The following is an 11435-nucleotide window of genomic DNA, read 5'->3' as shown; positions in this document are numbered from 1 at the left end:
TCTGGGGCTGGTGAGTCGGCACCGATCCTCTGTGTGGGAATCTCTCCGCTTTGCCCCCCGCACCCCTGTTGCTGCACTCTCCTCTGTGGCTCTGAAGCTTCCCCCAAACCACCCCCCGTCTCCACCAGTGAAGGGGCTTCCTAGTGAGTGGAAACTTTCCCTCCTTCACGGCTCCCTTCCAGAGGTGCAGGCCCCACCCCTATTCTTTTGTCTCTGTTTTTTCTTTTTTCATTTGCCCTACCCAGGTACGCAAGTTTCTTGCCTCTTGGGGAGTCTGAGGTCTTCTGCCAGTGTTCAGTAGGTGCTCTGTAGGAGTTGCTCCACATGTAGATGTATCTTTTTTTTTTTTTTGCGTTTCGCGGGCCTCTCACTGTTGTGGCCTCTCCCGCTGCGGAGCACAGGCTCCGGACGCGCAGGCCCAGCGGCCATGGCTCACGGGCCCAGCCGCTCCGCGGCATGTGGGATCTTCCCGGACCGGGGCACGAACCCGCATCCCCTGCATCGGCAGGCGGACTCTCAACCACTGTGCCACCAGGGAAGCCCGTAGATGTATCTTTGATGTATTTGTGGGGAGGAAGGTGATCTCCACATCTTACTCCTCTGCCATCGTGAAGGTCCCCTCTGATTCTTCATTTTAAATGCCTGATCTTGTTTTAATACTCCAAGGCCCAGCAAATACTTTTTGGAAGAGGTGAGTTATCTTTTTAGAATAAGTCCGTGCTCTCCCAACCTCATTCTGATGTCTTCCGTTCATGAACCAAGTTCTGTTAACAGCTTCATGTGGAGTCATCCCACTCTGAGGTTCATCTTTCAGGACACAGTGGTACTAGGAAGGTTTAGGAAGCAGAGAAAGGGGAGTAGGCTAACTTAGAGATGGGGGGTCAAGGCCACCACTTGAGGGGGAAAGGGCTTAGAGAATTTTAAAGTCACAGGAGTTACTGGAGGCAGTAAATGTTCAGTGGGTCCAGTGACCACTGGAGAATTCAGTGTCTGGACACCTTTATTTTTTCTGAAAAAGGAGTGTCCATGGCTTAAGAGTTATTCGTATAGAAGATACCACCTCTCAGCTATTAAGGAATAATATACCCAATCAATCAAGGCAACAATGAAGCAAGATAAGTACTCCCTACTTTGGAGTTGGGGTAGGGGAAAGAAGACCAGAAGGTAGTACAAAAATGAGTATTAAAAATGCTCATATACTCTCTGTACCAGTCATTCCATTGCAAGAAATTACGTCTAGGATAAAGAGATGTGAGTGAGTTTATAAGCAAACATTCCCTGCAATGTTTATAGCAGTAATATCTAAGAGGATTTGTCAACATAGTACATTTATACAATAGTCTTATATAGCCATTAAACATTTATAGAGTTTCATGATATGGTGAATTTAATATATGAAGTGAGTGTGCCTGATAAAACTAGTAAAGACAGTATTCTTCTGTAAGTTATTATATATCATAGAAATGAACAAAAAAAAGTAGATGGGAATAGCCACTGATATATTGGTCATTCTGGATGGTAGAATTTGGGAGACCAAGTTGCAAAAATGCATTTGTTTTTGTTTCCTACAAGTAACACTTTAACAAAAATTTCCTTGAACTGTGGCTAGCTAGCCATATTTATGGAATTGTGGAGTACAGACTGTCAAAAGAATTGCTCCTTGCGCTTGACAAGCAGCAGTGATGGCCTCTTTCTTCAGAACCTGTGTAGTAATGTAACTACCTCGTGAGTTTATACATGTTTTTTTAGGCATCTGGAAGAGGGTCCTTTCTACTGAGAGCAAAGGCAGTACTACCTTAAGGAGATCCTTATTCAACACTGCAGCCTGTTACTTGGCACACAGTGGGGTAGGTTGAGTGAATTCATTCTAACCTCTCCAAACTTTTTTTCAAAGCATGCATTGGGGTGATTACTGCTACCAACTATCACATAAGACCACAGCTTCATGTAGTAGGCAGTGTATTATCTGTTCATACCAACATAAATTAGCCTCTTTCTTCTGCACAAGGGTGCACACATTAACTCCCCAGAAGATTAACAACAATTGAGAAAATGTGCTCCACATGGAGTTCTGAAGCTTCGGGTTTTTTCAAGGATCCTTTTCCAAAAGACAAGATTCTTTTAATACATCACACTGAACACAAAGTTTTCCTTGGTGCCAGTTAGAATGAATATGCAAATGGTGTGGAACAGGGTGAGAACTACGGTGTAGCCTTTGGAACTTTTCCTTGAAAAGTTCATTTCCCTGCTTACTCATTCTTAGAGGTAGCATGAACTATGTTTATCCTGATGACCTTCTGTTGAGGATTCTTTTTCTTTACTAAGGTTAGCTTTTTTTTTTTTTTTTTTTTTTGCGGTACGCAGGCCTCTCACTGTTGCGGCCTCTCCCGTTGCGTAGCACAGGCTCCGGACACGCAGGCTCAGCGGCCATGGCTCACGGGCCCAGCCGCTCAGCTGCATGTGGGATCTTCCCGGACGGGGGCATGAACCCGTGTCCCCTGCATCGGCAGGCGGACTCTCAACCACTGCACCACCAGGGAAGCCCTAAGTTTAGCTTTTAAAGAAAGGCAGAAGCCAACTGCTCCTGAATGGTCATCTTCCCTTGCATAGAAACTCACAGGCCTTTCAAGAGCCTCACTTGACAGTAGTCAAGACATCACTTATCAGTAAGACAGTGGACCAAAAGGTGTCTCTTTGCTAACTCAAACCCTTTATCTTATTTGTGATATGCTAATTCATAGAGAGAAAGGAAAAAAATCAAACACTTCCTTGTCTATTTGAATTACTTTTGCTAGCAGCTTTGAGAGGCCTTTAACTTCCACAATTAGTTTCAACCAATTGTGCTGTAGGTTTGTGGTAGATCATCACCTCCAGAATCCAGGTCAAAAATCTCTTCCAAACCTACGTGTGTTCTAACCTAAACCAAACATCATGTCAATACCAATTAAAGTAGGATCTAATGGCTTGATGCTATTGAGTCTAGTTAGCTCCTGCATAGGTAAAAACTCACTGTAATTTCTTCAGAAGTATAATTTATTTACACACACACTTGTCTGTAAATTGATTAACAAAATCAAGCTCTCTACTAAGTGTGTGTATACTTATAGGCTTTTAATTCCTTCAAAAGACTTCCTGGCTATAATTATTCTCATTTTGCTGCTGAGGTAACAGGTTCAGAGAGATGAGTTCCCCCAAATCATGTGGCTCACCAATCTGGAGCCCCCTCTAAAGGGCTACCCTTCCTTCTGGGTTATCTGCAAATCTAGGGTGAATTCCATTGTTGTCTCACAGAACTGTTTTGGCAGCCCCAGGTAGGCTTATTTTATGGAAATTTGTTCCTGAAGATACAAAAGAGGAAGGTGCTAAATTGGGGGAAAATAAAAATTCAACCCCTAAAACAACATTTATACAGGCAGGCAGCCTCTTCAGAAAGATAGTTGATGAAGTTTGACTCTTGAAAGGTTATTGTATGGAAGCCTTAATTATTAACACCGGTGAGAGCAATCCCTCATCCTCCTCAAACGCTGAGGGGTGGGCAAGCACACTTCAGTCACCTGAGCCTGATAAGACAGGTGTGTCTGGCATTGCTAGTTGTTCATAGCCTAAATCTTCAAAAACTAGAGGCTTGGGTGATCTTATCCTGATTCTTGTCTGATCCAGGCTTTTTTGCTCTCAGCCAAATGCAATATTGAAACCCCAATGCTAATTTCCACATTATTTACCAGGAAGTACACATCTCAAGTGCACCTGCTTATAGATACCTTTAATTTTTATGATGACATCGGGTCACAAACAGTATTACTCGGGTCTTTTCAGATCGCTTATTGTGTGGCTCATTTTCTTCAGGGGCAATAGATTTGTGCACAGTGTAGGACACAAAGCACACAAAGAACTGACCAGTTGATGCTTCCTGAGAGTCTCAAGTCTACAACCGACTTATGCAGGGTCCCTCAACTTTTTTTTCCCTTTCACATCGGTGGAGAGTGGCTTCTTCTGGGGCAATCTAGCGTCTTGTTGAAAGGGACTCTCCTGGGTTACCTCTGACCGCGCCTGGCTTCTGTATACCCCCAGGGACATCAGGCTGGAGCTGTCCGCCTTTGCTTCACATCCTGAAGGAGGGGAGGGGCCACCCCCGAGTCACATGCTTGCTTATTCAGAGTACCCTCTTACACATTCCAACCATCCCTGCCCTGCAGTCTCGAGGCCACAGGGCCTTCAGGAAATCGCTCCGGAGAACGGCATCAAGTATCTGTGGCTACTACGCCCCCCACGTTTCAGTGCGAGCTTCCTACTGGGTGATGGGAGGAAACACTAAGGCTCTCTCGCACTGGTGCACAGCTCGGTTCCGATTTACCCAACTTGGAGACCACGGAGGCACACAGAAATCGGGCGGCAACAGCACCAGCTGATTTTCCGCTTTTCCCCTCGCGCTCTTCCGCCCGCGCCGCCCTAACCCCCGCCCCCTCAGCCCTCCTAACAGGAATCGGCAGCCCAGCAGCTCCCGCGTTTCTCCCCAACCACCAGCAGCGGCCTGCCTTTTATAGGCGCTACAGCCAATGAGCGCTCTCTTTTCCTTCTGGCCGCCCATCCGGCCAATCGCCGCGCCCCTTGTGTAATCTTCGGCTCCTCGGCTGCTCTCGGCTATTTTCGTTGTTGCTGGCTTTTTCAGGGGCTGTTCGCTGGCAGCCGGAGACGCTGCTTTTTTTTTTCCGGGTTCGGAGCCGTTCCGGATGCTCTAGGCTGCCGGATGTCTGATCTCCGGATAACTGAGGCGTTTCTGTACATGGATTATCTGGTAGGTGCGGGGCAGGGGTGGCGTGTCGCCTCTCGGACCCCGACGTGCCCGATGTCCCTCCGCCTGGAGGAAGAGCCTTTTTGCTTTCTTTCTTTGGGATGGGATGCCTTTGGGGTTCTTTCTCCCGCAGCAAGCTCTAGAGCTGTGCCGGGACTCGGAGGGGCGGCAGCTTAGACGGCGGGGCCGCAGCTCCGAGGGGGTGGTGGAGCTGACAGGTAAAGGTGCGGCCCGGGTCAGATGTGCTGTGGGGCGAGGGGCGCGCGGGCGCTCCCGGAGAGATGGGGCCGCGGCGGCTGGGCGTCCCCCGCCCGCGCTCGGGTTCCTTGCTTCCTTCTGCGCTCCCGCAGAGGACTTTTCTTTCCCGGGAAGCAGGAGTTTCCCCCTCTCCCTTTAGCAGAACTCCAGGTTCTATTAAAGAGCCATAACCAGAATGGCTTACTAAGTGCCCGGCAGGTCCGGTCATTTGGTTGTTATTAGATCTCTAAAGCTATGACCTCGGTCGCCGCGAGGTTTTAAAAGCACATTACCATAAAGTAGACGGGACTAATCTACATCGCAGCCTGGGTAGAAGGGACTGGGTAGGGGCAGGCATTGCCTCACCGTTCCTGCCTTGGATGCACGCCGCTTTTACCCTGTGCACGAATTGGATCCCACCTGTGCCTTTTTAGGCCAGGCTTATGCTGAGAAGTTTAGGTGGGAAAAGTGTCAGCACAATGCTGGGACTGAACATTACTTTAAAAAGCACTTGTTTTGTGTGTGTGTGTGTAATTATGCAAGAACCATGTATTGTTCCAGAAATTATTTCCCCACAGCTGCATGTCTGTGTTCACGGGGATCCTCATTGACCCTGGCTGTGTTCGATCTAAACAATGACCAGGTTTACCTTGTTAGCTGGAACCGCTATTGCAATGCAGAGTTGAAGTAGATGGTTAAAAAACATTGACCGTCCCTTCATCTTGTTGAACACAGGCAGTTGGTTTCTCTCTGCAGATTGGCTTGGCAGAGATTTGCCAGTGCCTTCTAGGAATTACACTTAATTCTGTACTAAGAAAGACTGTGAATGCTTTCCTAGTCAAGAAACGCTGGACGAGGACTGGTTTTGTAATGTTATTTTGTATTTGGGCTTATTTCCCCTGAAGGTTCCTGGTTTGGTGGTCTTGTGGGGAGGGGTGGTTACTGCAGTTAATGCATGACCTTGTGAATCGAGGGGAGTCAAAAATTCTGAGTTCAAATTCTGTTTGGTTCATTTGTTGATGTCAGTAACTTCCTCTGTCTTTGTGATAAAGGGACATTATCTGCCCATAACGGGAGCCTGTGAAGGGGGTTATCTGATTAGGAGGTTCTTTAAAATACAAAGTGCCATGTAGGTTAAGAGAGTTGTTGGATGTTTCTTAAAGATTATTTTCTGAATTAAATAACTGATTATTTTGTAGCTTGTCTTATCAAGTACAGTACCATGGCTTTGTCTTGCAGTCTGCCTGAATTAAAGCCAAAGTTGAGGATAATTACCTAATTGGAAGGGGCTGCCCTTACCTATATTATTGAAAGCTAATTTTGGATTCTTAAGTAGTTTCTAAAAAGGAACTCAAGTTGTTCTGGTATTTTATTATTTTATTTACTGGGTGAGTTTTAAATTTGCAAATTGCATGGGGAAAAAAATTGGAAGACTGTTTAATTACTCAGGTTAATTTACTGATGGAGAGTCTAAGGGTGGGTGGAGGAATGTTTGTGGGGCTCTAGATTACCTTAAAAGCAGATTATTTCTTTGTCAGTTTCCTAACAGTTTTGTGTCAGAATCAATGGGCCCCAAGTTCGACACGGCCTTTTTGTTGTACCTGCCATGCCCCCATACACCCTGTTTTTGAAAAATCATTATTTTGTCACTTTATCTATGCTTTTTAAAAAATCCACAAGTGCAGTGAAACAGCCCCATAAAAATCACTTGGCTCATCACTGGCGGTGAGGAAAAAACTATTAAAGGAAATAAGCCTGTTCTTATGAGTGTGCCAAATATCCGCTGTGAAAAGACTTAAGGAAATCCTTAAACATTAAGTTTAAAAGAAGAAACCCTCCTCAGGTGGTCTTCTGTGTTTACGTTTTGCTTATCAGCTCTCAGAGAAAATGATGTTCCACACACCATTCCTTTCTTCTTGCCTTTCAGACGGATTCATTTGCTCGTACATAATGTTTATATGGTGTTTATTAAAAACCAGTTTCTAAAAAATGAAAATCAATTTCATTGACTCTGTCTGGGATCTTATTTTAAAAATCAGTTCCCAAGTCCTTTTACCTACTTTCCAGAGAAAATATGCTCCTTTCATTCCGAGAGTTTAACTCTTCAGCTTTTGTTGAGCTTGTGGACTAGAGTAAGTACCCTGTGTATCACTTGACAGGAATAATTTGTGTGCCATCTTTTCTTTTTTTTCTTTTTAATCGGTGTTTGACTTTCTTATTGTGCTGTTGGAAGCTGGAAGAGGGAGCTGTGTGTGTGTATGCATTGTTCTTTAGGCTGGATGTCATCATTTAACCTTTTTCATTTGGAGGAGAGGAAGAGAAATGAGAGAAACGTAGATGTGCTGTTTTTAACAGCTTTCATTAAGATTGCGGTTATTAAAACAATTGATGAAGCTCTCTGATCTTAGAGGCTGCTGTTGATTTTTTAACTTAAAAGAAGTGCTCTCAATTAGAGGGGACAAATAAGGTGGATAGGGTTTTCATTGATTTCAGTTTAGGGAAATAATGGTAACTTGCTTATCCTAAATAATTATATGTATCGCCCTGTGTCCAGTCTTTATTTGTTGAGTTGAATGAATATGAGACCGAAGGGACAATTCTTCTTTTCTGTCCAGCTTCTAAAGTAAGACAAGATAAAATCTGTTTGGATTAGGTGTTTTGCTCTGGGGAATGCAAAATGTATCTTTTACTCTTAACTTTAAGATTATCAAGATATTATTTGTTTAGGCTGGGTGGCCATTTAATATAAAAAATCTTGGTTTTCCGGTTGACGAGGGAATCTGCTTGGCAGGCCACATAACTTTTTCCCAATTTCAGGATGGGCTTTAAAGGCCATGTGCACACCTGTCAGGTCTGTAGGTAAAGATTCTGCTGCTGTTCAAAGGGCAGTACCAGCATCTTTCTTTCTGTCTCTCTTCTTACAGGTAGAATTAGTAAGACAACGTGTGGAGCTTTTTGAATATGGTAGGAGAAAATAGTCAAGTTATAATGAAAAACGTGTCTACCATGTTTTCCTGGAAAGTTGGATAAGATCAACTTCTGGATTCCTTTCGGTTTAATATTCTTTGTGTACCGATTCATGTTCATTGGCCTGGATTTTACCTTTCCCCCCCTTCTGCCATCAAAATAACAGCAATAAAATTTCTCATGCTTTGTGTAGTGCCGTTGATGATTACATGAGACAATGGAAGGAAAGTGATTTATACACAGCACGTTGCTTTTCAGATGTAGAATGTCAATATAATGTGGTTAAGTTGCTGATATTATTCTTACATCTCCTGTGGAATGACTGTTACCGTTCAGTGGTAAATAATGGGCTACCTTTTAATTTTTATTTTATTTTGTTTAAGGTTTTTTTTTTTTGATGTGGACCATTTTTAAAGTCTTTATTGAATTTGTTACAATATCGCTTCCGTTTTATGTTTTGGTTTTTTGGCCCCAAGGCACGTGGGATCTTAGCTCCCCTCCCAGGGATCGAACCCGTACCCCCTGCTTTGGAAGGTGACGTCTTAACCACTGGACCGCCAGGGAAGTCCCTGGACTACCTTTTAAATTAGTCTCAGGATATGGAAAGATTTAGAGTGTCATCAGCAAGCAGGAAGTCACAAGACTCTCTTGAGGATTGTTTAATACCTATAAAAATAAAAGCCACCTTCGGATATTTTCTTTAATCCATTTAACAAATATTTATGGGACCCCTGCTTTGTGCATGACCCTGAAAGTCAGAGCCGATGAGCCCCCAGCTGGGATCCCCTTGGCTGTAGGGCTGGCAGTCAGGTGGCTCTACAGGAACCTGTGGCAGGACAGTTGGGTAGACACAGGGGGAGGAGGCTGCCTCTGATGTGCTCCTTGGCTGGCTGGTAGGTTTCTCTCTGCTGCTTGGGTTGCTGGTAGGTTTCTCTCTCATGTGTTTTTCTTTGTTTCACTGTGAACTAAAATGCAAAGCTAGGCCTGAAAATGTGACAACTAAAAGTGCTTCATTAGTCTTGGATGCTAATTGTCAGATAATGATCATTGCGTGTCTGTATTGGGTTTGGGATATAATAAGGCCAGGGTTCTAGTTTTCTTCCTAGTATAGGTTGATGAATGTGGTCTAGTTTCTTGGTCACAGGCTATACCTGCCATTATAAAAATTTGTGTCAATGGGGAAGATCAGGTGAGAGAAGGTGGGTGGATCAGCACAAATCCATCCCCATTTTCAGAATACAAACCAAGGAATCAACCAACCAAGAACAGAAACTCTTGATGTACACAGAGCTCTCAGGCTCTACTAAGTTGTAAGTGAGCCCATTCAAAACGAGGAGTGAAGGCACAGTTGTGACTTCATCTGATGTTCTGTTGTCTTAAAAGTGTGCTGTTTTCGACCACGAATGACTGTGATCATTATAACTTGTATGTTCTGACTATGTGTAACATAATGACATAAGCCTCTTTTTTTTTTTTTTTTTTTTTTTTGCGGTACGTGGGCCTCTCACTGCTATGGCCTCTCCCGTTGCAGAGCACAGGCTTCAGACGCGCAGGCTCAGCGGCCATGGCTCACGGGCCCAGCCGTTCCGCGGGATGTGGGATCTTCCCGAACCGGGGCACGAACCCGTGTCCCCTGCATCGGCAGGCGGACTCTCAACCACTGCGCCACCATGGAAGCCCCGTAGATGTTCTTTTATTAACAAATCATAAGATAAAAATAATGGGAGCACAATAAACAGTTCTCTTATCAAAAAAGTTTTAAAAATATCCAGACGATGAAGCAGGAACTGCGATATAAAACAGTAGTTCTGGTTCTCGACCTTCTATTGTTCCAGGCTTGTAGAACAATTCCCCTGCCCTCTGGGAGCTTGCATTCTGAAGGACGCCTAAGCCAGGTGCTTGTAGGCATGCTGGGGGGTGAGGGAATTAAGCATAGGAGTTATGAGGGTAAGATCAGTTAACATTTATTGAGCATTTGCTGTGGTGCCAGATAATGTAAGTGCTTTCCACGTGTAATGCATTAAACCAAGGCTCAGAGAGGTTGTGTAATTTCACCAAGTTCACACAGCTAACAAGTTATAAGCTGGGATTGTGGCCCCAGAGCCCTCCCTCTTCACTGCATTCCTTCCAGCTTGGTGTTAAAGCTGTTGGAATGCAGTTGAAATTTTTACAGTGTATTTCATGTAAATACCATGCTGCTTCTTGAGTCAAGAAATCAGGTGCCAGGAGCAGGCTGACTGATGTTCCCACGCGCTCGAGGACTTGGCTCTGCTACATGACTGTTAAGAAGAAGGCCGGATAGAAAGAGAACTGTGTTGTGTCCTGAGCCTCCCGCCCTGTAACGTCCTGACTCTGGGCACTGAGGTGGCCTTCACCATCCAGTGTTTCATCAAGTGACCACAAATGGGTTTCCAGGCACCCTGGTACTCTGCCCCCTAGTGTCACTTCAAGGGCACCTTCAGGGCCACAAGCCCCAGTCATCTCTTGAAGACTCAGAAGTCCCTGAGCCTCAGAATCTATTTGGCAGTTTATTTGAAGTCTGCTCTGCTCCTTAACCAAGGGCTGATGGGAAGTGGGTCTGTGCCCAGCAGACACTAGGCCCCAAGTAGCCTTTTGCTTATGGATTTCAGCTGGGCAAAGTCTCCTGATGACATGAATTCCAAAGCGTTTGTTTTTGAGGTAGACTAGAAGGAAGAAAAGATGTTTAGGGAATGTCTGGTAACTGCATTTTAGTTAACAAATGCTGATACTTCTCACAAATTGAGTTAATGATGGGCTTTTATTTTGGAGCCTGCAGTCCCTCAGTTATGCTGTGCTCTGCCCAGGCATCTCCCTAAATGCTTCTGGGGTGTGGTTGAATCTAAGAAGCCCAGTTCTTGTTGACCCTCATTTCTGAGTATCAGCAAAGTGTTTGAGCACATTTACTTCCGGCAGGGCTGGCTTCGTGGGCGTGTGGCTTAGAAGGGCCCCCATGCTTGGCTTAATGCTCTGTGGTTACCATCTTGAAACTCTTAATTTTGGGCGCTTTGCGAACGTTTTCATCGCTGAATCTGTAACATGTATCAGTGCAGGGTCCCTGACTATCTTGATCATCCTTTTATCACAAGAATTGAGTCTGGAGCCCGGTAAATAAGGAACTATGTACCAAGTACTGTGCAAAGTGTTTCACTTGCATCACCCAATTTAATCCTCCCAACAGTCCTGTTAACCAGATACTGCTGACTTAGGTGCAAGACATACTGACTTAGAAAAGAGGGAGCTTAAGGCTTTGTGAGGTGGAGTAATGGCCGGGATCACGTAACCAGTGGAGTGTCAGGGCAAGGCTACGAGCCTAGCTTGGTGGATTCCAAGCCCATGCATGTAAGCATGGTTCAGTACTGCCAACCTAGCAATAATTAATAGTTGTTGAGAGGATGAGTGAGTGGGGCCATGTTTCGGG

At 44.8% G+C, this 11435-nt stretch overlaps 1 protein-coding gene across 4 annotated transcripts in view; it reads left to right on the top strand.

The window, feature by feature from the left end:
- Positions 1-4658: 4658 nt before the first annotated feature.
- ARL15 (ARF like GTPase 15) overlaps positions 4659-11435 on the top strand; it is a 416463-nt gene continuing 409686 nt past the window's right edge. For 3 of the 4 annotated variants that reach the window (XM_060295769.1, XM_060295767.1, XM_060295768.1), the window contains exon 1: positions 4659-4795. Coding sequence is in view for 1 of the 4 variants with exons in the window: in XM_030843129.2 (XP_030698989.1) it covers positions 4748-4795 (48 nt within the window). In the remaining 3 variants the exon portion in view is untranslated. The remainder of the gene's footprint in view (positions 4796-11435) is intronic. The other variant, XM_030843129.2, reaches the window with a different exon arrangement.

This window comes from Globicephala melas, chromosome 3, assembly GCF_963455315.2.
Source record: "Globicephala melas chromosome 3, mGloMel1.2, whole genome shotgun sequence".
NCBI lineage: Eukaryota > Metazoa > Chordata > Mammalia > Artiodactyla > Delphinidae > Globicephala > Globicephala melas.
This window is presented reverse-complemented; position numbering and strand designations above follow the sequence as displayed.